The sequence below is a fragment of the Saccopteryx bilineata genome, chromosome 2, assembly GCF_036850765.1.
Source record: "Saccopteryx bilineata isolate mSacBil1 chromosome 2, mSacBil1_pri_phased_curated, whole genome shotgun sequence".
Taxonomy (NCBI): Eukaryota; Metazoa; Chordata; class Mammalia; order Chiroptera; family Emballonuridae; genus Saccopteryx; species Saccopteryx bilineata.
In genome coordinates, this window is record NC_089491.1 from 362,938,268 (window position 1) to 362,960,791 (window position 22,524).

The 22,524-nt window shown below is 40.2% G+C and overlaps 1 protein-coding gene across 2 annotated transcripts in view; it reads right to left on the reverse strand.

The window, feature by feature from the left end:
• Nucleotides 1-1,571: 1,571 nt before the first annotated feature.
• TAOK1 (TAO kinase 1) overlaps nt 1,572-22,524 on the reverse strand; it is a 168,800-nt gene continuing 147,847 nt past the window's right edge. For both annotated transcript variants that reach the window (XM_066263155.1, XM_066263156.1), the window contains exon 20: nt 1,572-10,960. In XM_066263155.1, the coding sequence (XP_066119252.1) occupies nt 10,499-10,960 (462 nt within the window). In that variant the 3' untranslated portion in view covers nt 1,572-10,498. The remainder of the gene's footprint in view (nt 10,961-22,524) is intronic.

Below are 22,524 nucleotides of genomic sequence, written 5' to 3' on the forward strand. Positions count from 1 at the left end.
CTGGGAGCTAAGCTGACCACTCTGGTAAATTTTTTATTCAAATTTCAAATTTCTTTTACAGTCAAGTAGGATAGGCTTTAAGCCTTAAGCATAACCCAGAACATCTTTTTTTTTTTTTACAACTGTTTTTATTTTCCATGGATTTGAGGGTAGGTGGTGGAGAGAAGCATCAACTCATTTTCCACTTAGTTGTCCCATTTAGTTATGCACTCACTAATTGCTTCTCATACATGCTCTGACTTGGGATCGATCCTGTGGCCTCGCTTTATCCACTGAACCACCTGGCCACAGCAACTCAGAGCATCTTTGATGTTTTAGCCAATGACACTTGTGTTGCTGACACAGGACACAGACTGGAAGCACATGTTTGCACATGTTTTCTAATACTCTTCTTCCAATGTAGTTTGAAGAGCTCAATTGGGGGGATAAAGCAGAGAGAAATCCTTGTTTTTTTTGCACAGAGACAGAGTCAGAGAGAGGGACAGACAGGAAGGGAGATGAGAAGCATCAATTCTTTGTTACAGCTTCTTAGTTGATCAATGATTGCTTTCTCTTATGCTCCTTGACCTGGGGGTGGAGGCTACAGCAGAGCGAGTGACCCCTTGCTCAAGCCAGCAACCATGGGATCATGTCTATGATCCCACGCTTGAGCTAGCAACCCCTCACTCAAAGTGGTGAGCCCGAGCTCAAGTGGCGATCTTGGGGTTTCAAACCTGGGTCCTCCATGTCCCAGTCTGATGTTCTAGCCACTCCGCACCGCCTGGTCAGGCATGAAATCCTATTTTTTGAATCCTTTTTGAGTTCCTCTAAATTCAAGGTGGGATACTGGATATGTTGGAGGTAAGAGACCTGGGATCTAATTTTGGCTCTGCCACATAGTTGTTTGACTCAGGAAAATTAAACAATAAATGTTAGTTAACCTCAGAATAGCTCAGTACCAACATTCTGGGTGTTCAAAAACTATACTAAAAACTTAAAAGTGCCATTTTGCTGACAGTCTTCAATACAGCAGGTCATCTCAATATACTTTAAAAAAACATAAACCCCAGTCCATGAACTGCCTCCCCCACTGTTCCCAAATAAGCCTTCTGACAAACATATCACTTTAAGACTTAAACAAAAAAACTGGGTTAGATATTCTGCCCCAAATAGGGCTAAAATGTGATGATTTTTAAAATCTAGGACAATAAGCACAGATGAAGCCACCTTTTGAAGCTCTGTACAGGGTCTAAGAACTGCATACATCTATATGTTGGTGTGTGGGAGAAATTTGAGTTACATAGAACTTACGAACCTGCATCAAACCGTTAGAACTGGAAGAAGAATCACCTTGCAACCACAACATAATAGAACACTTCACTCTCTGGGCAAACAGAATTTGAGGCAAGAGACCAGAGGGTTTATGTTGATATCAGGGAGTTCTACTCTTAACCATATCTTACTCATTTTTATAATTTCAACATCCAGCACAGTGTCTAAGATTCAGTAATTATCCAAAAACCACTGAGTTGAAATATACTTTATCTTTATGGGGATAAAATTACTTTTAAAATAACTGAGAAGACACTCTGTGTACTAAAATTACTTTATTACAGTTGATTTTTTAAACATTTCCTTTGCTATTATACAAAGGATACTTACAAACAAAATATTACATATGACCTTGTTTTCGCTCTTATGTTCTGACAACTTGGTAACAGCTTTAAATGCACAATCTATACAATTAATACAGGTTATATATGAACTATAAGGTATGCTGAACCAGAATACTGACAATATACTGTACAATAAGCCTTACCAGTTAGTGCTGTGGACCATTTCTACCAAAAGGAAAATGCACATCTGTACAGTCACCTTTTCCAGCTGGTGCTGACAGTAAGGGAGAGGCTTCTTCCTCATCGCAACCCTTGATAAGCCTCCACTGTGGGCATCTGTTTGGTCCAAAAATGAAAGGACTGTGTATTTTTAAAATTAGTTAACTGTAAAGTGACAGAATACCACTTTCAAGATGATAATCTCTCACCAAAAAATAAAAAAAGTCAGTCCTAGCTTGAAAAGACCACAAATCCTTTGTCCACTACAAAAACCCTACAGGCTCAAGGGCTTCAGGAGATGAGAAGATGTAGGCTGCCAAAAAAGGAGGCAGAAATCAAGTCTAGGTCTTGCAAAATCATCATTTTTTTCCCTTCACCAAAGGGAACTAGAAATGTACAAATTCATTGATGAACCTCAATGATAATGTATCAGTTTGCTGATAACCCTCATTTTATCTGGACCCCTGACTTGTGGGAATAACTGAAAGAGATTGTGAATAATATATACCACTTTTAGAAAAGAACCTCTTGCTTAAAATATTCCCTTTAGCCACCAAAGCTGGTCCTGGGCTCTTACAGGTGTGCATTCATCTCTCAATGGTCTACTCAGAAATGATAAGGTTACAGCTTTTTTTCTTTTCTTTTCTTTTTTTAAATAAAAAAAACAATTAACTGAAGCATTTTTATTTTTTAGGTAAATAGCAAAAATAAAAATAAAAACCAACCCTGGCATTTGCATAAATAATGCAAATGAAGTGATATGGCCTTTAAGGTAAGGGGTTAGTAGAAAGGAAGAGACAGGTAAAGAAAACCCAGAGAAAATGATGTATTAATTTTTCTTTTTAAAAATTTCTACATGTGCAAAAAAATCATGCTGGTTGAGGAAAACAAAGAGAAATGAGTATATAAAATTAAAAACATAAATAATATGTTTGGATGACTGGTAAAAGCAGAAACCAACCTGGGTTACAAAAAGGATTATACATTCAAGATGCTCTTAAACCCAGTGGGATAACTTATGTTAAAACTGTGTTAATAGTTATGTTAAAAAATCTCAAGTTTGTTTTTAAATCTTCACAATACAAGCAAAGCTGTTTTAAAATATACACTATACATATTTCTCTCCAACCTCATTAATGCGCATTAGGCTATCTTTTTATATACTAAAACAAGGGGGTTCTGAAAGCTAAATTGCTCAGAGTAACCCATCCATTATTTAAATGTTTGTCTTAAGTTTTAAATGGGTTAAAAATTTTTAGCAGACTTACATAAATAGGATTTAGCAACACAAGTGTTAATTTAAAAAACTCTAAAGCATTTACAAATTATCAGGTTGGAATAGTCTGGGGAAGTTATGTGCACTATACTTTAAAATGTTATTTACATCAGACCAGCGCGTTTGTAAAAATTTCCCTAAAAGATAAAAAACAAAATAAATTTGGAGAATTAAGCTATTTTAATCTCGCAGAGAAGGATCATAAAAAGGAAAGGTTAAATAAGAACAGAATTGTCTCTTAATAGAAAGAAACCCCATGTATCTCTCTCCACTTGGATTTTGCTCTATGAAACCACTTGCAACTCCTAAGAGGCTCATATACCAAGTGTCAAGATAATGTGGTAAAATACTTTGTCAGATAAATTACTGGCCTCAAGTGGACTTTTTTCCTTTTATTTATTTTTTTAAGTTTTCCACCTGTGACTCTGGCTTGGATTTTTTAGGACATATGTATGTAATTAATTGGAGGGCACTCTAAGTAGGCACAATTCCCATTTAATGTGGAATAAAAGGTAAAACACATAAAATGCTCCTGGGGAGAAGGAGTGGTAGTGTCTGTGATATCAAGAAACGCAAGGAAACACATGTGGAATGGGCACCAAAAAAGAGCTGCCTGGCAACTCAGCAGGGCAGCCAGCATCTCAAAACTCAATATACTTGTCTATGACAAAAAAGGGGTTCAGAAGGGTTCTAATACCCTTCCCTTCATTCGTTTGATATGTGCCAAATAGTCACATGGATCAGCCAGAATCCACAAACATTAAGCAGTTACACCTTTTTTAATCACAGAATTCACCCCATGATCATGTGCAATTTATAGTAACAATGTTCATACTGAAGCAATGTATTTGAGGGCTCAGAAAAAGCAAATGTGCCATTGAGAGAAACCTGTTCCTGTAAAACTGGTCTTCCTGCTCTCACACAGCCAGAACAGACCCCTGATGCTAAGCCAAGCCATGAAAAAGCAGAGCACACACTTTTCATTAGCATTCATATCTCATTTTTGAACTCTGCTGACCTCAGAGTTGCCACAGAAACATGAGTACTGAAAGCATACAAATGAGGGTTCATGGATTTTTAAAAATGCATTTCCCTTGTCTATGTTCTTCAGATTTAAATATCTTAGGGCCACAAGGCATATCAGAGAAAGTTAAGTGGGGAAAATGACAAAGAAACATATGTAACTGCAAATAGGAAAAATGCTCCAGAAACAAAATCAATGTGCCAACAATGAGAATAGTTCATTTCATTTGAAAATTCAGCTAGAGAGCCCAATAAACAGTTCCAAGCCATAGTGTTACCTGCATAATTTACATAAACATTAAAACTCTTGCATTTTATAGACAAAAACACACTTCTGTAAACATGGCCACTGGGGGAGGGAGGCTCCCTATCTCATTCATGATTGAGGATATATAATCATTATATTAAATAAAATGACTTCACTTCAAAAAGATTTTCAACCTGACCAATTATTAAGCTTCATTTCCCCCCCATTTAACAACATTTAAGCATTAATTCTAAAAATGTCAGGATGGTTTCAGGGTTAAAAGCTAGGACCACAATCGGCAATGACAGCAACTCCTCTCTAGCTGGCACAGACTTATAAACTTTAGTACAAAACAAACAAAAAAATACAGAAACTAGGTCAATTTGTTAGCTACATATTTACAGATAATTACATGATTTCTCACTCATAATTGCTAAAAACTATGAGTGAAAAGGAAACTGTGCAGGTTGAATTACCCGTACTTTGGAGGGAATTCTTGGGCATCAAGATACCCTTTGCATTCATTCAAAGTCTTGTCTTCTTTCCACTTTTTCAATGGCAAACTACCTACAGATGTTCAAATTAGTATATCCAGTGGGTATCATGTTTCAAAGAGGATTAACCTTTTTCTCTATTTAAAGGAGAATCTCTTGTATATTTAAAAACAAAACAAACCCAACAGATTCATTTACATTTACATTCATATTCACACACACACACACACACACACACACACACACGTCTCTGAAACTTCAAAGTTAGGATTGCTGGGAAACAGTTAACAGTGATGGTGACATAGTAAATGGCTCCCCAGTTTTAATTTTCTGTGTTTATTTTCTTTAAAGGATATCTATTTTTGGGTAGGTGGGAAGTGCAAGTTGAAGAAACCTACAACAAGCTGATAAGGTGCATACTAATTTATATATTTCTTATGATCTGAAGGCTACCATTAGGCCAAGGGGGTTCTCTCCCCTTGTTTGAGTTAAATTTTGGAAGTCTGAATATATATGAGGGGAAAATTAGTCAGTGACTTTAAAGGGGGCTCCCAGAATTCAGTAGAAAATATAAATATACAATAAAGGAAGAGTTCTCAGCTTCACTTTCTTTTTCTAGACAGTGCTTAATAAAACTTACTACTTCACAAATAGTCATTTCCAATGTAGTCTACTGTAGTGATTTAATAAAAGTGCAGACAATATAACCAGACACACAGCAAAATAGACTTCAATCAGTAGTCCCTGCATACAAGAGGCAAGTCTGCTAAGCATACAGCACACTCTTCATTCTTTTAGGAATCTGAGGATGGGAAATTTCCAGTTCTTAACAATTAAGAATGAGTGCCTTTTCAAAGGCAATGCTACAACCTGGTTGGGGCACTATCACGTTAGATGAGGGAAAACAAAACAAAGAACCTCTTTCTCTTTAGTAATGATCTATATTTTGATAAGCAGCTCAAAGATGACAGCCCAAGTTTTGGCTTTGTTCCTTAGGGAAGGCCATTTTCTATCTAAGCAACAAAACCTCTCCTTCTATTGTTATAGGAGATTCATACTTACACAACTTAAATATATTATTTTCTGACTTGAAAACACAAACTAGATACTTCACATTGTGAGCATGGGACAAAACAAAAGACCATATAAACCTCCTAGGGAAGGATTGCAATGTTGAGCCAAATCTTTGCTTGAATAGTAGTGGCTCAGAAGGGGTGGAAGGTGCACAAAGGATGTACTATTAGCAAGCAAGAAAAGGCAGCTGAAGGGAGAAAGCCTCATGCCAACAACACATCCTTCTCTCCCAGTGGCCATTTCCTGTTGATTTTATAGTTTAGGAGAACCTTAGATGCTTTAGCAGAAATTCTTTCTTGGCTGTTTTGGTCCTTTTGCAAAATTTATAATTATTGGTATTAATAAAGTAAAAAGAGTAAGAGGATCAATGATATCACTACCAAGAAATACATAAGAGTGCACATGAAGATTGTGTGATTTATTGATTTTTTAATCATCTTTGCAGAGGAATCATCACCAGTGTTTTTTTAATTTCCACGGTTCACTTCTCTCTGCATCACTTCTCTTTGTTGCATCACAACACAAACTCATAGAAACACTAACTGGCTCTTTCCCCAGCACTATTTTACTGCATTTGCAACTTAGGGTTCCACATTTTACTTAACTTTCTTTCCAACCACACAAGTGCTAAGAGGGTACTGAGAAAGAAAAGAGTGCATCTAATGACCACCTTCTCATAAATATCACCCCAGAGTATTCATTCCTAAACATATGCATTCTTGCCTTAACTGAGGATTTGAAATAACAAAACAAAATAACAAAACCGTAAGTGCCCTGATGGAAATGTACAGTATGAGTTACATCCATCTATCTATACACACATATAGACACTCATATGTATATACAATATGTACATACAATGATAATAGCTATACCAAAAATGTGCATATTTAACAGGTTTTTAAAAGCCAGTAGATCATGGTATAATACAATTTATTTCCACTAGTGAATGGCACAAATGGAGAAATGCAAAAGAGGTGTTTCAAGTACAATAAAGTCATTTTTCACAGGTGAAAATAAACAGTATTATTCCAGTGTCCAACACAACATATTTTATAAAAGTTTAAAATGCCAGACATTTAGTATTTAAAGAAGTAGAAAGTTACTAAAGTCTGCCTTATAGTCTGAAAAAGACACTCATAGAGTTTTTGACTTTTGAAAAGGAGATGAGGAAAATTAGGCAGGAGCAGGAGGGAGTGTCAAGGACAGTTTCTTTAGTGTACTGTATAATGTTTACCTGATGTCTGGGCAGCTGAAAATCATGACTTCACTAAAAAGCTTAATCTACCAATAAATAAATCCTTGGCCTGGAGTACCAAGCATATTATACCTGTGGGTGTGGCATCAAGTGCAGGACTATTCATCTCTAGGTATAGAAATGACTAAAAAGAAGGGCAGCTCTGAATAAAAACAAAAATTTCCCAGCTAACACTACTATATAATGAAGAAACTATAATTTGGGATTAGAGCTGACTTTAATAAGGGGAGAAAAAAATATGTGCAAAAGGAAGGGAACCCAATTAGAAATAATATATTTCAAGGTATGAGGTTTTGCATTTTTTAAATGCTAAAGAAAGGAAGAGACGGTGAACACAAGAAAATTTTTACTGCCAAGCTCTGGATACCAGATATAGCATTTATGACTTTCTGATATGCTGGACAAATTTCTCATACTTTTTGTTTCCTTAAACACATATGTATTGAGTGAACACCAACACTGGGAAGAGGTAGTAATCTGACCAAATGTTGACATTTGCACACTAATTCTGTGCAAATGCTTGCTTCTTTCTTTAGGCTCTCTTAAATCTTTCCAATTTTCCTACTACAAGCTTTTATAGTGATTGCTACCATGTATAAGATTCCTCTAACAAATACAAACCAATTAATTTGAACTATTTTTGCAAACTATATAGTTTTAAATTAAAATTAGCTTAATGGAATAATCCAAGTATACTCATAACCCACATGTAAAACTGGTTGCCACACAAGTAATTCAGATACAGAGCAGAGCCCTACTGGATAGACATATGCAGTCAGTATTTAATCAAGATTTCACAAGTACATATATTCTGCATGAACTCACTAACTCAATTTGACTAATTTAAGTTCACAAGTGGACTTTAACATGTATCATTGGCAGTATTTTGGATTTCAAAGAGTTTTATGTGCAAAAATGATCTGCTTCCCTATTTTACCCCTCTAGTAGTACAGAGGGACTAATAAAATTTTTTTTAAAAGTACCAAATTGCACTATATTTTTGGACATTTTATTAAGTCTAAAGCTCTCTTCTATCATGTTCCTCTAAATTGGCAGATATCTCCATGTTTGAACTATTATACAATATTTGTATGCAAAAGAGATATTAAGAAAATTAAAAGCCCCTTTCATTAGATGTACCAAGTATATGTCACGTTCATCTGAAAACTAGTTATCTTGAGCATGGCCAAAGGGCAGTGTATCAGTGCTACCTGAACCTGCCTAGTAGTGAGTTCTACTGTGATAATGGGTTTAAAATATTTCCATTAAAATAGAATTTTTACTTCCAGTTTCCTTTAAATGAATGCCAGAAACTCCCAAAGGGGGTGATTCATGGGAACTGGACTGAATACCTGGGGAAGATAAATTTAACTGAGAAAATAAAGATTTCAATAATGATAGATCACTGTTTGGTCATTAGTCTGGTCTAGGTGATTCAATACACTGCTCACAAAAATAGGGGATAATTTACTGCTTCATATTCATTTGAGATATCCACTGATTTCTGTGAGCAGTGTATTGAGAGGGACTTAAAAAATTCTAACTTGGAGCCCTTTGACGATATGAAGAGCAGGATTTAGAGTTAGCAGCAAGGGTTCTTCAAGACAACTGGGGAGAGGGTGGGGCAGTAACTTGTAAGAAATTTTGATATGTCATTGGAAAGGACATAATTTTTCTTCAAGTAATACTCACAGCTCCCTATCCACCTCAACTAAATTTCCACACTAGCAATGGAACACCAAGTAACATATGACTTTCAGCATTGAGTTGATCCTTCATTGCAAAACAAACCAAAACCAAACAAAATAAAACATGACCCTCTCTGGGGAAGAAAAAAAAAAAAAAGGTTAGCTTTTGTCAAGAGATTCCCTGACCATGATAACTTAATTTATTTATTTTTTAAATTTGCCAGACTTGCTAGTTCCTTTTCAGTAGTAATTTAGCACTGAGGCTAGAGACTTTAGGAAGTGGTGTTTACTATTGTATGATGTTAATATGATGACAAAGGGTCACTAAGTCTCAAGGAACTAGCAGTTTGTAAAGTATTGCAGCAATAAAAACAACAATTAAAAAAAAATAAAGAAAAGGAGGACCTGCATATGCAGCAAAGTCTACACTGGTAGTGAGGATTAGTTAGCAGCTGGTAAAGTCATTGGCTCAGTGACTACTGGTTCACTATGGCAATTAAACTTTAAATAATTGGCTATTCTACTTGTAAACAGGAAATCCCATAAGCCAAAAGAGGGTAATCAAATTAATGTCTATGTAGTGTGATGAGAATTCCAATTGATGGCAGTTTACAAATATGGCATTATTCAAAATACCTCTGGCATTTGATGAATATTGGCTATATGTCTTTGTTTTTGTACAAAGTAAAAGTACTGTTTGGGATTTTGGGAGTTATATAGAGCTTAGCTACAATGAAATGTCACAGTATAAGCAACAAAACATCAGGCTATAAAAGCTTCATCTCCTCATTCTGCTGCTGAACATACCCACAATATAACTTTCAGGGACCTCTAATCCTTTTGGTCTTCCCCTTTGAAGGCTCACAGGTTTGTTGATGCAATTCCCATATAACTTGTGATCTCCTTAAGCACCTCTGTCTCACCATGCCACAAAGAAGGCACAATTGAATGGAAAAAAAAAATCACTGACAAGCCTATGCAGCACTCAGAAAAAGAGAACTAAGTTTTCTTACTCTCTGAAAAAGTCAATGTAACCCTTTACTGTTCATGGCTTTCCGTTTTTTTTACTCCAAATGAGGCTGAGAAGTCAGACTAATGTAATAGAGAAAATACATTGGTGAGGGGATACAAGTGTGTTTCCATAATAACTTGTTTCAGTATATGCTGCTTGCTGTGAGTGGCTCATAAGAATTTGGGGTATAAAGAAAAACTTAAGATCTTTTCACAAACTTCTTAAGATATAGTTGCCCAAAAGTGATAACTCAAGCCACTTTGCTGTATTTTATTTTTGCCATGTTCAGAAAATACCCCCTTATCTAGCCAATTTTTTTAACCACATACATGGAATGTGTGTGTACAAGTGTGTACACATACACATTGATTCCCCTTTTCAAAATTTCTCCAAAAGTTAAAAAGAAACAAAAACCCAAACCCGGCAGCCAAATACTATGACATCCCAATTAGTAAACAAAAAACAGAATGCTTTACAAAAATGAATAAAATATACCATTTACACTCAGCTTCCACACGATAGTACCCAAGTGAGGAGGCTGCTGTGACGATGTCTGTAGGCAGTTTCTTTTGGCAGACAGCTCCAGCGGAATTGCCACTTTTAATTATTAAGTTATGTATAAGACATGTGTGACCCATTGGATATTTGTGAAGTGACACTCGTGCTTCTGCTCATGCCCTGCTCTGTCCGTCCCCCAGAAGCTGTCCGCCTCAGAGCCTGAGGGCTATTGCGGACTCCCATACTGCTACCTCGGGGTACTCCTTGCATTGGCCCTGAGGGATGACCCCACGGCTGGGGTCCACCTTGCATTGGATGGCCCCAAGCCTGTGGTGGGCCACCCATGGGATGACCCCAGTGAGGTCCTGGCCCCCCAGCAGGATTGTGAGACCAACCAGAAGCTCCTGGGTAGCTGTGGCTGAATGCCTCAGGGGAGAGATTAGAAAGGACCATGTTACTAAAACCTAGTCTCATACTTTCAGAGTCAAAAGCTTCAATTTCTCTGGCTTGACGCTCCAGCAGGCTTCGTATTCGTTCTGTGCGTTCATTCTGCAAAGCCAACATCTCTTCTTCAATCTGTTGGGGGTTGGAGAAATAAAGCAAAAAGAAAGCTGATTTATTTGAAAAACCTAAAACTAATTAAACAATAATTTTAAAAAAGTGACAAATATACAGTGATGAAAAATGATTTGACTTTGGGTGGTGGGCACGCAATATAATCAAGAGTTCAAATGCTATAGAGATGTTCACCTGAAACCTACTATGTATTCTTTCTGATCAATGTCATCCCATTAAACTTAATTAAAAAAAGAAAAGAAAAAAATCTTCACTCTGGTTATTTTATGGATGTATGTTTAAAAATCAAAGCGATGTGCCTGGCCTGTGGTGGTGCAGTAGATAAAGTGTTGACCTGAAATGCTGAGATCACTGGTTTAAAACTCTGGGCTTGCCTAGTCAAGCAATGAACAAGAAAGTGAAGCAACTATGACTTACTACTCACTCCACCCTCCTCTCTATAAAATCAATCAATAAAATCTTTAAAAAATAGATATTCTATAGAATTCATAGATAATTTATATCTAAAATGTGTATAATCAAGTTCTTAAAAGCAAAGGTAATAGGTCCTGGCCGGCTGGCTAAGTGGTGGAGCGTCAGGCTGGCAAGCAGAAGTCCAGGGTTCGATTCCTAGCCAGGGCACATAGGAGAAGCACCCATCTGCTTTTCCACCCCTCCCCCTCTCCTTCCTCTCTGTCTCCCTCTTCCCCTCCTGCAGCGAAGGCTCCACTGGAGCAAAGATGGCCCAGGCGCTAGGGATGGCTCCTCGGCCTCTGCCCCAGGCGCTAGAGTGGCTCTGGTCGCAACAGAGTGACGCCCCGGAGGAGCAGAGCGTCGCCCCCTGGTGGGCGTGCCGGGTGGATCCCGGTCCTGCGCATGCGGGAGTCTGTCTGACTGTCTCTCCCCGTTTCCGGCTTCAGAAAAATACAGAAAAAAAAAAGCAAATGTAATAAATAACCTCTATTAAAGCAACAAATCAAGGCAATTATCATCAATGTCTGCTTAATCAATTAGGTAAAAAGTTGAATGAAAAAGAAAATGGGTGAGGGAAAATCAGCTTTATCAGACATATTATAGTATCACTTAATAAGATAAATATGTTATTGGTATAGGAATAGTAAATTAATGAAACAGAAATAGAATGCAGATCTCAGTTCATAGGTTTCTTTCTTTTTTTCTTTTTTTTGTATTTTTCCAAAGCTGGAAATGGGGAGAGACAGTCAGAGGGACTCCCGCATGTGCCCGACCGGGATCCACCCAGCACGCCCACCAGGGGGCGTCGCTCTGTTGCGACCAGAGCCACTCTAGCGCCTGGGGCAGAGGCCAAGGAGCCATCCCCAGCGCCGGGGCCATCTTTGCTCCAATGGAGCCTCGCTGCGGGAGGGGAAGAGAGAGACAGAGAGGAAGGAGAGGGGGAGGGGTGGAGAAGCAGATCAGCGCTTCTCCTGTGTGCCCTGGCCGGGAACCGAACCCAGGACCCCTTGCACGCCAGGCCGACGCTCTACCACTGAGCCACCCAGCCTTGTTTTTTGTTGTGTTTGAGAGAGACAGGAAGGGGGAGAGAGAGGGAGAGAAGAGGTATCAGAAGCATCAACTCACTTGTTGCTTCACTTTAGTGGTTTGGTTGTGGGGTTTTTTAGTTGAGCCAGTAATCCCTTGCTCAAGCCAGTGACCTTGGGCTTAAGCTAGCAACCATGGGATCATTTCAATGATCCCATGCTCAATCTGGCGACCTGGTGTTCTAGCAGGTGACCTTGGGGTTTCCAACTGGGGCCCCTCAGCATCCCAGGCTGATGCTCAATTCACACTACTGCCGGTCAGGCTCAGTTTGTTAATTTTTTTTTCTTTTTAACAGGGACAGAGAGAGTCAGAGAGAGGGATAGACAGGGACAGACAGGAACTGAGAGAGATGAGAAGCATCAATCATCAGTTTTTCATTGCAACACCTTAGTTGTTTATTGATTGCTTTCTCATATATGCCTTGACAGTGGGCCTTCAGCAGACCAAGTAACCCCTTGCTCGAGCCAGTGACCTTGGGTCCAAGCTGGTGAGCTTTTGCTCAAACCACATGAGCCCACGTTCAAGTTGGCGACCTCAGGGTCTCGAACCTGGGTCCTCCGTATCCCTCTATCCACTGTACCACTGCCTGGTCAGGCTGTAAATTTTTAATGCAGGATAAAAGCAGTAATTAATTCAATGGAAAAAAGATGAATTTTTAAACAAATAACAGGCACAACTGGCCAGCCATTTGGAAGAAAATAAAGTGAAATCCCATCGTATACCATGTTCCAGACGAATCAAAGTGAAAAACAAACAAACAAAGACTGTAAAGCATTCATTAAAATGTTAGAAGAGTCTCATATACCTTCATTTGGCAAACAGTCCTATGTCCACGTTACAGTGGATACATATTCTGGATTTATAGTAACCTCTGTCAGAACAGGAGAGGCTGCTAAGCATGTTATAGCTCATTGTCTGTATGCATTGTTCTATTATTGGATTTCCTAAACTGGTTAAACTGACAATGCTCCTACATATGGAGCAAAAGCATTTACTGTATTTTGTCAAACCTTTCAAATTATGTGTATTTCTTACAATCTTTAAAGTCAAGGTATTATGGTATTATTAAAGTATACCCAGCAAATATTTTAAGGTCAATTTAAAAAAATTTAAAAGGGGGGAGTCATATCCTGGAACTCCTACGTGTCTACCATATCATGCTTTTTACTTAAAAAATTTTAAATTTCTTTTGAATGCTGATGAACAAGAGATGCCAAATCTTTTTCTCCTGCAAACTACTACCTTCTTTTATTTGATCCAGCTAATAACACAGTTTTGTCTTTTTCCAAATAGCTCCAGATATATGGAGAAGATTTAAATAGGTGGATGGGGATCCTCAAACCCCTCAGCAAGATCTTCAGAGCATGGCTTTTAAGATACCAAGAGGCAGAAAAAGCCCAATAGAGATCAGGTGAACTACCAGCTTTTAGGATACGCCCTTAAAGGCTCCAACACCCCAAAGGGGTCTCGTAGGATGCCATCTGGGTCCTGCTTCAATAGTGAAAAGGAAGGTCATTGAGCTAAAGCCTGCCAGACTTACATGCCTCTGCTGTGAGGAAACAGGGACACTGGTAGGTAGGCTTCCCCTCACTCCTCTAAGGGAGGGTTCAGTCTCTTTCAGCCCTGCTCCAGCCACCTATGACCTAACCTTGCCCAGAATGCTGGGGTTTGCCACTGAAGGCTGAAGGTGCCCAGGGCCGTCGGCCCCATCTACGACACTGTGGATGAGCCTAGGGCATTTCTTCCAAGAATCAGGTAAACTGATTTCATTTGCACAAGGCCCACTTAACTATGTCTTGCCTGAATAGTCAGGTTTTTTCTTCTTCCCTCGAAGATCTCTGTTGTGGGTGTTGATTGTCCTATTTTCTGCTGCTTTGTTTAATATATAGTGTTTCCGCTATTCCTCCTACCTCAATGACCCACACATATTTCAGGCTGGGACCTACTCCTAATTTAGAGCTCTCTTTCCCCCTTTTGCCAACTTCTATTATGAATTTACCTTTGCTACCCAGCTTAGTGTATCCCAAGGTTCTCTTTACCAAGCCACAGTTGCAGAGCTCCAGGGAAAAGCAACCTGGTCTTATCTCTCCAGGCAGAGGAGAACAGAAGCTCCATCTCCACACATGCTGCAGATGACTTTTCTAGTCTACCTAAATCATTACCAGCTAGAAGCAGCGGTCATTGGGACTTGGACGTGAGCTGCAAAGTATAGAATTGTGACAATTCCAGTGCCATGCAGACTTTTCCTGGATGTGGACTTTTCCTGGACTCCTGCTCCTTGTGACAGTTCCTAACAGACTGAACTGGGGTTGGGTTGCATTTTTCAGGGATTTGGCATAGTGATGGTGCCAACTTGGACTTGGTGAACATGTTAAGGACATTACTCTTTTATGGATTCTTGCTGTATTGGCCAAGAGTTTGCTTAAAGGCTTTAATCACTGTAAAAAAAAAAAAATAGAAGACTGGATAAAGAAGATGTGGCACATATACACCATGGTATACTATTCAGCTATAAGAAATGATGACATCGGATCATTTACAACAAAACGGTGAGATCTTGATAACATTATACGGAATGAAATAAGTAAATCAGAAAAAAACAAGAACTGCAAGATTCCATACATTGGTGGGACATAAAAACGAGACTAAGAGACATGGACAAGAGTGTGGTGGTTACGGGGGCTGGGGGAGGGAAGAAGGGAGAGGGGGAGGGGGAGGGGCACAAAGAAAACTAGATAGAAGGTGACAGAGGACAATCTGACTTTGGGTGATGGGTATGCAACATAATTGAATGACAAGATAACCTGGACATGTTTTCTTGAAATATATGTACCCTGATTTATTGATGTCACCCCATTAATATTAATAAAAATTTATTTATTAAAAAAAAAAACAAAACTGGCCCTGGCCGGTTGGCTCAGTGGTAGAGCGTCGGCCTGGCGTGCAGGAGTCCCAGGTTCGATTCCCGGCCAGGGCACACAGGAGAAGCGCCCATCTGCTTCTCCACCCCTCCCCCTCTCCTTCCTCTCTGTCTCTCTCTTCCCCTCCCGCAGCCAAGGCTCCATTGGAGCAAAGTTTGCCCAGGCGCTGAGGATGGCTCTGTAGCCTCTGCCTCAGGTGCTAGAATGGCTCTGATTGTGGCAGAGTGACGCCCCAAGATGGGCAGAGCATTGCCCCCTGGTGGGCATGCCGGGTGGATCTCGGTTGGGCGCATGCAGGAGTCTGTCTGACTGCATCCCTGTTTCCAACTTAAGAAAAATACAGAAAAAACACACACACACACAAAAAAAAAAACCGACAAAAGAAAAAAAAAAAAGTTAGAAGAGCCCTGGTTGTTTGGCTCAGTGATAGAGCATCGGCCCGGTGTGTGAAGTCCCGGGTTCAATTCCCGGCTGAGGCACAAAGAAATGCCCATTTGCTTCTCCACCCTTCTCCCACTCCTTTCACTCTCTCTCTCTCTTCCCCTCTTGCAGCCAAGGCTCCATTGGAGCAAAGTTGGCCTGGGCGCTGAGGATGGCTCCATGGCCTCTGCCTCAGGCGCTAGAATGGCCCCGATTGCAGCACAGCAACGCCCCAGAGGGGCCGAGCATTGCCCCCGGTGGGCATGCCAGGTGGATCCTGGTCGGGCACATGAGGGAGTCTGTCTGACTGCTCCGCGCCCCCCAACGCCCCTGTCCCGCTTCTCACTTGGGAAAAATACAAAAAAAAAAAAAAGACTCTGTACCTAGATGTTAGTGGTTGGGGAGGTACCATAATCAGTTCTATAAAACTAGGAGATAATACAAATAGTTGTATATAATTTTTTTTCATGTAAAGGAGGGGGAGACAGAGAGGGAGAGACAGGATGAAAGGGAGATGAGAAGCATTAACTCATAGTTGTGTCACTTTAGTTGCTGATTCCTTCCCATATGTGCCTTAACCAGAGGGCTTAAACCAAGCCACACTGACCCCTTGCTCAACCCAGCAACCTCAGGGTTTTGAACCTGGGACCTCAGTGTCCCAGGTCAATGCTCTATCCACTGTGCCATTATCTGTCAGGTAACTATATATAATTTTTAAAAAGGTAATAAATAAATAAAGTTAATAGACAATAAAGAAAAGTTGGAGAACCTTTTAATGAATGATAAGATTGATAATACTGAACCCATTAATATGTTATTTAAAAGTGGGAGAACCAGACATTATGTATCTCAAAATAATGCAAAAGTACATAGTAATAACCCTTATAAAAATTCCTTGCAAAAATTTTTTTAAAGAAAATAAAAAATTGAATGTAAATATAATTATGTCTATAAATCTGACTACCAGTTGACAAGAAACATGAAGGATAGCAATACATTAAATGACAACATGAGGATACAATCAACCAAATCTAGAATGTGAAAATTCCTATAGAGAAAATGATCCAATCCACAATTTAAAAAAGGAGGTGGAGTGAGGCTTGTTAAAGACTCAAAGAAAAATTTTTTTAAGTGAGAAGCAGAGAGGCAGAGAGACAGACTCCCACATGTGCCCCGACTGGGATCTACTCAGAAAGTCCCCTATGGGCCAATGCTCTGCCCATCTGAAGCATTGCTCCATTGCTTGGCTCAACACTTGGAAACAACTTGTTCCAACCAAGCCATGGCTGCAGGAGAGGAAGAGAGATACGGGGGGGTGGGAGGGGTTGAGAAGCAGATGGTTGCCTCTCCTGTGTGCCCTGACCGAGAATCGAACCTAGGCCGCTGGGCCCACACGCTGGGCCGATGCTCTACCACTGAGTCAACTGGCCAAGGTAGATTTTGTTTGTTTGTTTGTTTTACAGGGACAGAGCGAGAGTCAGAGAGAGGGATAGATAGGGAGAGACAAGAACGGAGAGAAATGAGAAGCACCAATCATCAGTTTTTTGTTGCCACTGCGACGCGTTAGTTGTTCATTGATTGCTCTCTCATATGTGCCTTGACCGTGGGCCTTCAGCAGACCAAGTAACCCCTTGCTCAAGCCAGTGACCTTGGGTCCAAGTTGGTGAGCTTTTTGCTCAAACCAGATGAGCCCGCGCCCAAGCTGGCAACCTTGGGGTCTTGAACCTGGGTCCTTTGCATCCCAGTCTGACGCTCTATCCACTGCACCACCGCCTGGTCAGGCAAGGCTGATTTTTTTTTTTAAGTGAGGGAGGGGAGATAGAGAGATCCCCACATGTACCCTGACCAGGATCCACCCAGCAAACCCCATCCGGAGCTGATGCTAGAATCAACCAAGCTATTCTCAGCGCCTGGGGCTGACACATGAACCAATTGAGCCACTGGCTGCAAGAGGGAAAGAGAAGCAGATGGTTGATTCTCATGTGTGCCCTGACCATGGATTGAACCTGGGATGTCCGCATGTTGGGCTGACGCTGTATCCACTGCAGGGCCTCAAAGATTTTTTTAAAAAAGATTTTATTTATTGGTGTTTGGAGAAAGGAGAGAGAGAGAGAGAGAGCGAAATGGGGATGGGAGGAGCAGAAAGCATCAACTCATAGTAGTTGCTTCCCATATGTGCCTTGACGGGGCAAGTCCAGGGTTTGGAACCAGCAATCTCAGCATTATAGGTTGAATGCGTCATCCAATGCACCAAATCAAAGATTTAAAAGATAACTAAATGCAACTGTTTAGGCCCCAATCCAAATGAACTAACTTAAAAATGTATTTGAAATAAAAGGGAAATTTAGACATGGACCGAATATTACATACTATTAAACATTTCTAATTTTGTTAGCCATCACAATGGAATTATGGTTAAAAAGTCCTTATCTATATAGCCTGATTAGTAGTGGTACAATGGATAGAGCATTAACCTGGGACACTGAGAACCCAGGTTCGAAATCCCAAGGTTGCTAGCTTGAGTGCAGGGTTGTCGGCATGAGTATGAGATCATCGAAATGATCACATGGTTACTGGCTTGAGCCCAAGGTCGCTGGCTTGAGAAAGGGGTCACTGGTTTGGCTTGAGCCCCTGGTCAAGGTACATATATGAAGCAATCAATAAACAACTAACGTGATGCAACTGTGAATTGATGCTTCTCATCTCTTTTCCTTCCTTACCTGCCTCTCTCTCTCTTAAAATAAAAATCCTTACCTATATTTAGGAGTGAAATAATGCTATGATGGGATTTGCTTTAAAAAACTCAAGACACTCTCTCCTAACTCCTACACCTCTCCCCAAAAAGATGTGGAAGAGGGGGAATAGATAAGAAAAAATTAAGCATTGGTAACTGCCAAAGCTGGGTAATAAGTACATGGGGATTTCATTGTACTAATTCTTTCTACTTTTGTGTATATTTGAAATAAAACATTTTTAAAAAATGGAAAAAAGAGAATTTTTAAAACAGTATTAAATAGTCAGGTTTCAAGATATTTGAGAATACTCATTGCTCTTCAGAAATCTAACTTGACAGATATGTTTAGGTTTTAGGTACCAAGATTTTTTTTTTAATTTATTGATTTTAGTGAGAGAGTAAGGGAGGGAGAAAGAGAGCTAGAAACAGGAACATATCAATAGATTTGTTCTTCTTTGTGCCCTGATGGGGGATCAAAACAGCAACCTCTGGGCTTTGGGAAGATGCTCTAACCAACCAAGCTATCTGACCAGGGCTTTTTATTTTTTTAATTATGTACCAAGATTTATTTATTTATTTATTTATTTATTTATTTAATAGAGACAGAGTGAGACTCAGAAGCATCAATCATTAGCTTTTCGCTGAGATACCTTAGTTGTTGACTGATTGCTTTCTCATATGTGCCTCGGGCCTTCAGCAGACCAATTAACCCCTTACTAGAGCCAGCGACCTTGGGTATAAGCTGGTGAGCTTCTGCTGAAACCAGATGAGCCCCCATTCAAGCTGGCAACCTCGGGGTCTCGAACCTGGGTCCTCTGCATCCCAGTCCAACGCTCTATCCACTGCACCACCACCTGGTCAGGCTATGTACCAAGAGATTTTTAAAGTGCCCTTAAGAAACAGTTTTAACATGGGAACCACATGTAAATAAAACCTGCAAAAGAGTGTGATAAGACATAATAAAGATTCATAAGGTAAGCAGAAATACAAAGGGATGGAGTGATTCACTCAATAAGAAACAGAGAATAGGGCAAAGAAGTCTTCTCTGAGGAGAAGGTGGTAGAGACTGGATTCTGAAGGAACAGTACAAGTTTACCAGGAAGACAAGGGGAGAGAATGATATTTTTATCAGAGGGAACATGTAAAGGCATAGAAAGATGATAAAATAAGAGTTTGCCAGAATGGACTAAATAAATGAAATAAAAGGTTGAAAATTATTCAAAGTTATAAGTACAAAAGTGTTACAAAGGTTTAGAGAGGGCATTTCACATGAAGGTTGAAGAAGAACTGAAATTGGACATGAGGCTTCTTCTGAGGCAAAGAAATCAAATTGTTAACTGTGGTGATTTCTGAGTGGTAGAATTAAAGACATTTTAATTTCTATTTCTTTATATTTACAAAGTCAAAAAAAAAAGATTGTGGTTTTTAAAAATAATTTTTCTACTCTTTTAATAGCCACATATAAAATAACCAATTTGCAGGCCCTGGCCGGTCGGCTCAGTGGTAGAGCATCGGCCTGGTGTGCAGGAGTCCCAGGTTTGATTCCCTGCCAGGGCACACAGGAGAAGTGCCCATCTGCTTCTCCACCCCTCCCCCTCTCCTTCCTCTCTGTCTCTCTCTTCCCCTCCCGCAGCCAGGGCTCCACTGGAGCAAAGTTGGCCTAGGCACTGAGGATGGCTCTATGGCCTCTGCCTCAGGCATTAGAATGGCTATGGTTGCAACAGAGCAACGCCCCAGATGGGCAAAGCATCGTCCCCTGGTGGGTGTGCTGGGTGGATCCCGGTGGGCACATGTGGGAGTCTGTCTGACTGCCTCCCCGTTTCCAACTTCAGAAAAATACAAAACAACAACAACAACAAAAAAACCCCAATTCGCCTGACTTGTGGTGGTGCAGTGGATAAAAGTGTCGACCTGGAACAATGAGGTCACTGGTTTGAAACCCTGCACTTGTCTGGTCAAGGCACATATGGGAGTTGATGCTTCCTGCTCCTCCCCATTTTATCTCTCTCTCTTTCTCTCATTCTCCTCTCTAAAAATGAATAAAATTTAAAAATAAATAAATAAAATAACCATTTCATCTAGAATTAGGTTTATATATCTGATTCAAAGACCTTCAACTTTTATCTTTTAAATAGCTTATATGGCCTGACCAGGCGGTGGCACAGTGGATAGAGCGTCGGACTGGGATGCGGAGGACTCAGGTTCAAGACCCCAAGGTCACCAGCTTGTGCGTGGACTCATCTGGTTTGAGCAAAGCTCACCAGCTTGGACCCAAGGTTGCTGGCTTGAGCAAGGGGTTACTCAGTCTGCTGTAGCCCCACAGTCAAGGCACATATGAGAAAACAATCAATGAAAAACTAAAGTGCCACAACAAAAAACTGATGATTGATGCTTCTCATCTCTCTCCGTTCCTGTCTGTCTGCCCCTATTATCCCTCTCTCTGACTCTCGCTCTGTCTCTGTAAAAAAATAAAAAAATAAAGTACTCTTTAAAAAAAAAAATAGCTCGGCCCTAGCCGGTTGGCTCAGTGGTAGAGCGTCGGCCTGGTGTGCAGAAGTCCCAGGTTCGATTCCCGGCCAGGGCACACAGGAGAAGCGCCCATCTGCTTCTCCACCCCTCCCCCTCTCCTTCCGCTCTGTCTCTCTCTTCCCCTCCTGCAGCAGAGGCTCCATTGGAGCAAAGATGGCCCGGGCGCTGGGGATGGCTCCTTGGCCTCTGCCCCAGGCGCTAGAGTGGCTCTGGTCGCAACAGAGCGACACCCCGGAGGGGCAGAGCATTGCCCCCTGGTAGGCAGAGCGTGGCCCCTGGTGGGCGTGCCAGGTAGATCCCGGTCGGGCGCATGCGGGAGTCGTCTGACTGTCTCTCCCCGTTTCCAGCTTCAAAAAAATACAAAAAATAAAAAAAAATTAAAGCATTAAAAAAAATAGCTTATACGTAAAAATTTCAAAAACACATCCACTAAAAGCATTTAATTTGAAGAATCTAATAAATGAGGACAATACACTGAGCATGTTATGTAACTGATCTTAATGCCTAGCATATTTTTTATTTTATTTTATTCATTTTAGAGAGGAGAGAGAGAGGGAGAGGGGGGGGGGGAGAGAGAGAGAGGGGGAGAGAGAGAGAGAGAGAGAGAGACAGAGAGAGAGGAGAGAGACAGGGGGAGGAGCTGGAAGCATCAACTCCCATATGTGCCTTGACCAGGCAAGCCCAGGGTTTTGAACTGGCAACCTCAGTGTTCCCAGGTCAATGCTTTATCCACTGCGCCACCAGGGATCAGAAGTGTGAGCCATTTTGAAGCTACCAGTTTGAACACTACTGACTTTTTTTCAAGCTTTGAATAGCTGTAGGAAATCTCAGCAGGTGTTGGAGGAATTAGCTCAACCTTGGCATAGTGGAGAAATTGGGCCATGGTTCTAGGATGGATATTCTGTGAGTCTCGAACAGTCAGCTGAATGTCACCCCTCATAAGAACCCACTGAAGCTCAAATAACTCTCTCTTATCTGTACAACCAGTAAGCACAAAGTACAAAAAAACATAGCTGTTATAATTTTTAAAAGTTTCTGTAGAGAGAGTTCATGGCTTTAGTACTTGGCAACTGACCTCAAAGTGCTTCATAGTCATGTATTTCACTTGAAATGTAAACATGAGCTCTAAAAATCAAGTAGCAACTCACAGCACTATAGATTTATCATTCTATTGTTATTTTATTTTTAATACTAATCTTTTAATTTTCCATTATCAAAGCACATTAACTACCACATAAAAAGTAGTACAATGGAAAACAAAACAATCTACCATATTAATATAGTCATTACTCACATTACTTCAATTCAGTGTTACCTTTTTTATTTTATTCAATACATCATAATGTGTTATAATATTAAATACATTTATATTAATACTGTCTTTGTAGCCATCACTTAAATGGCTGAATAAGATTTTATTA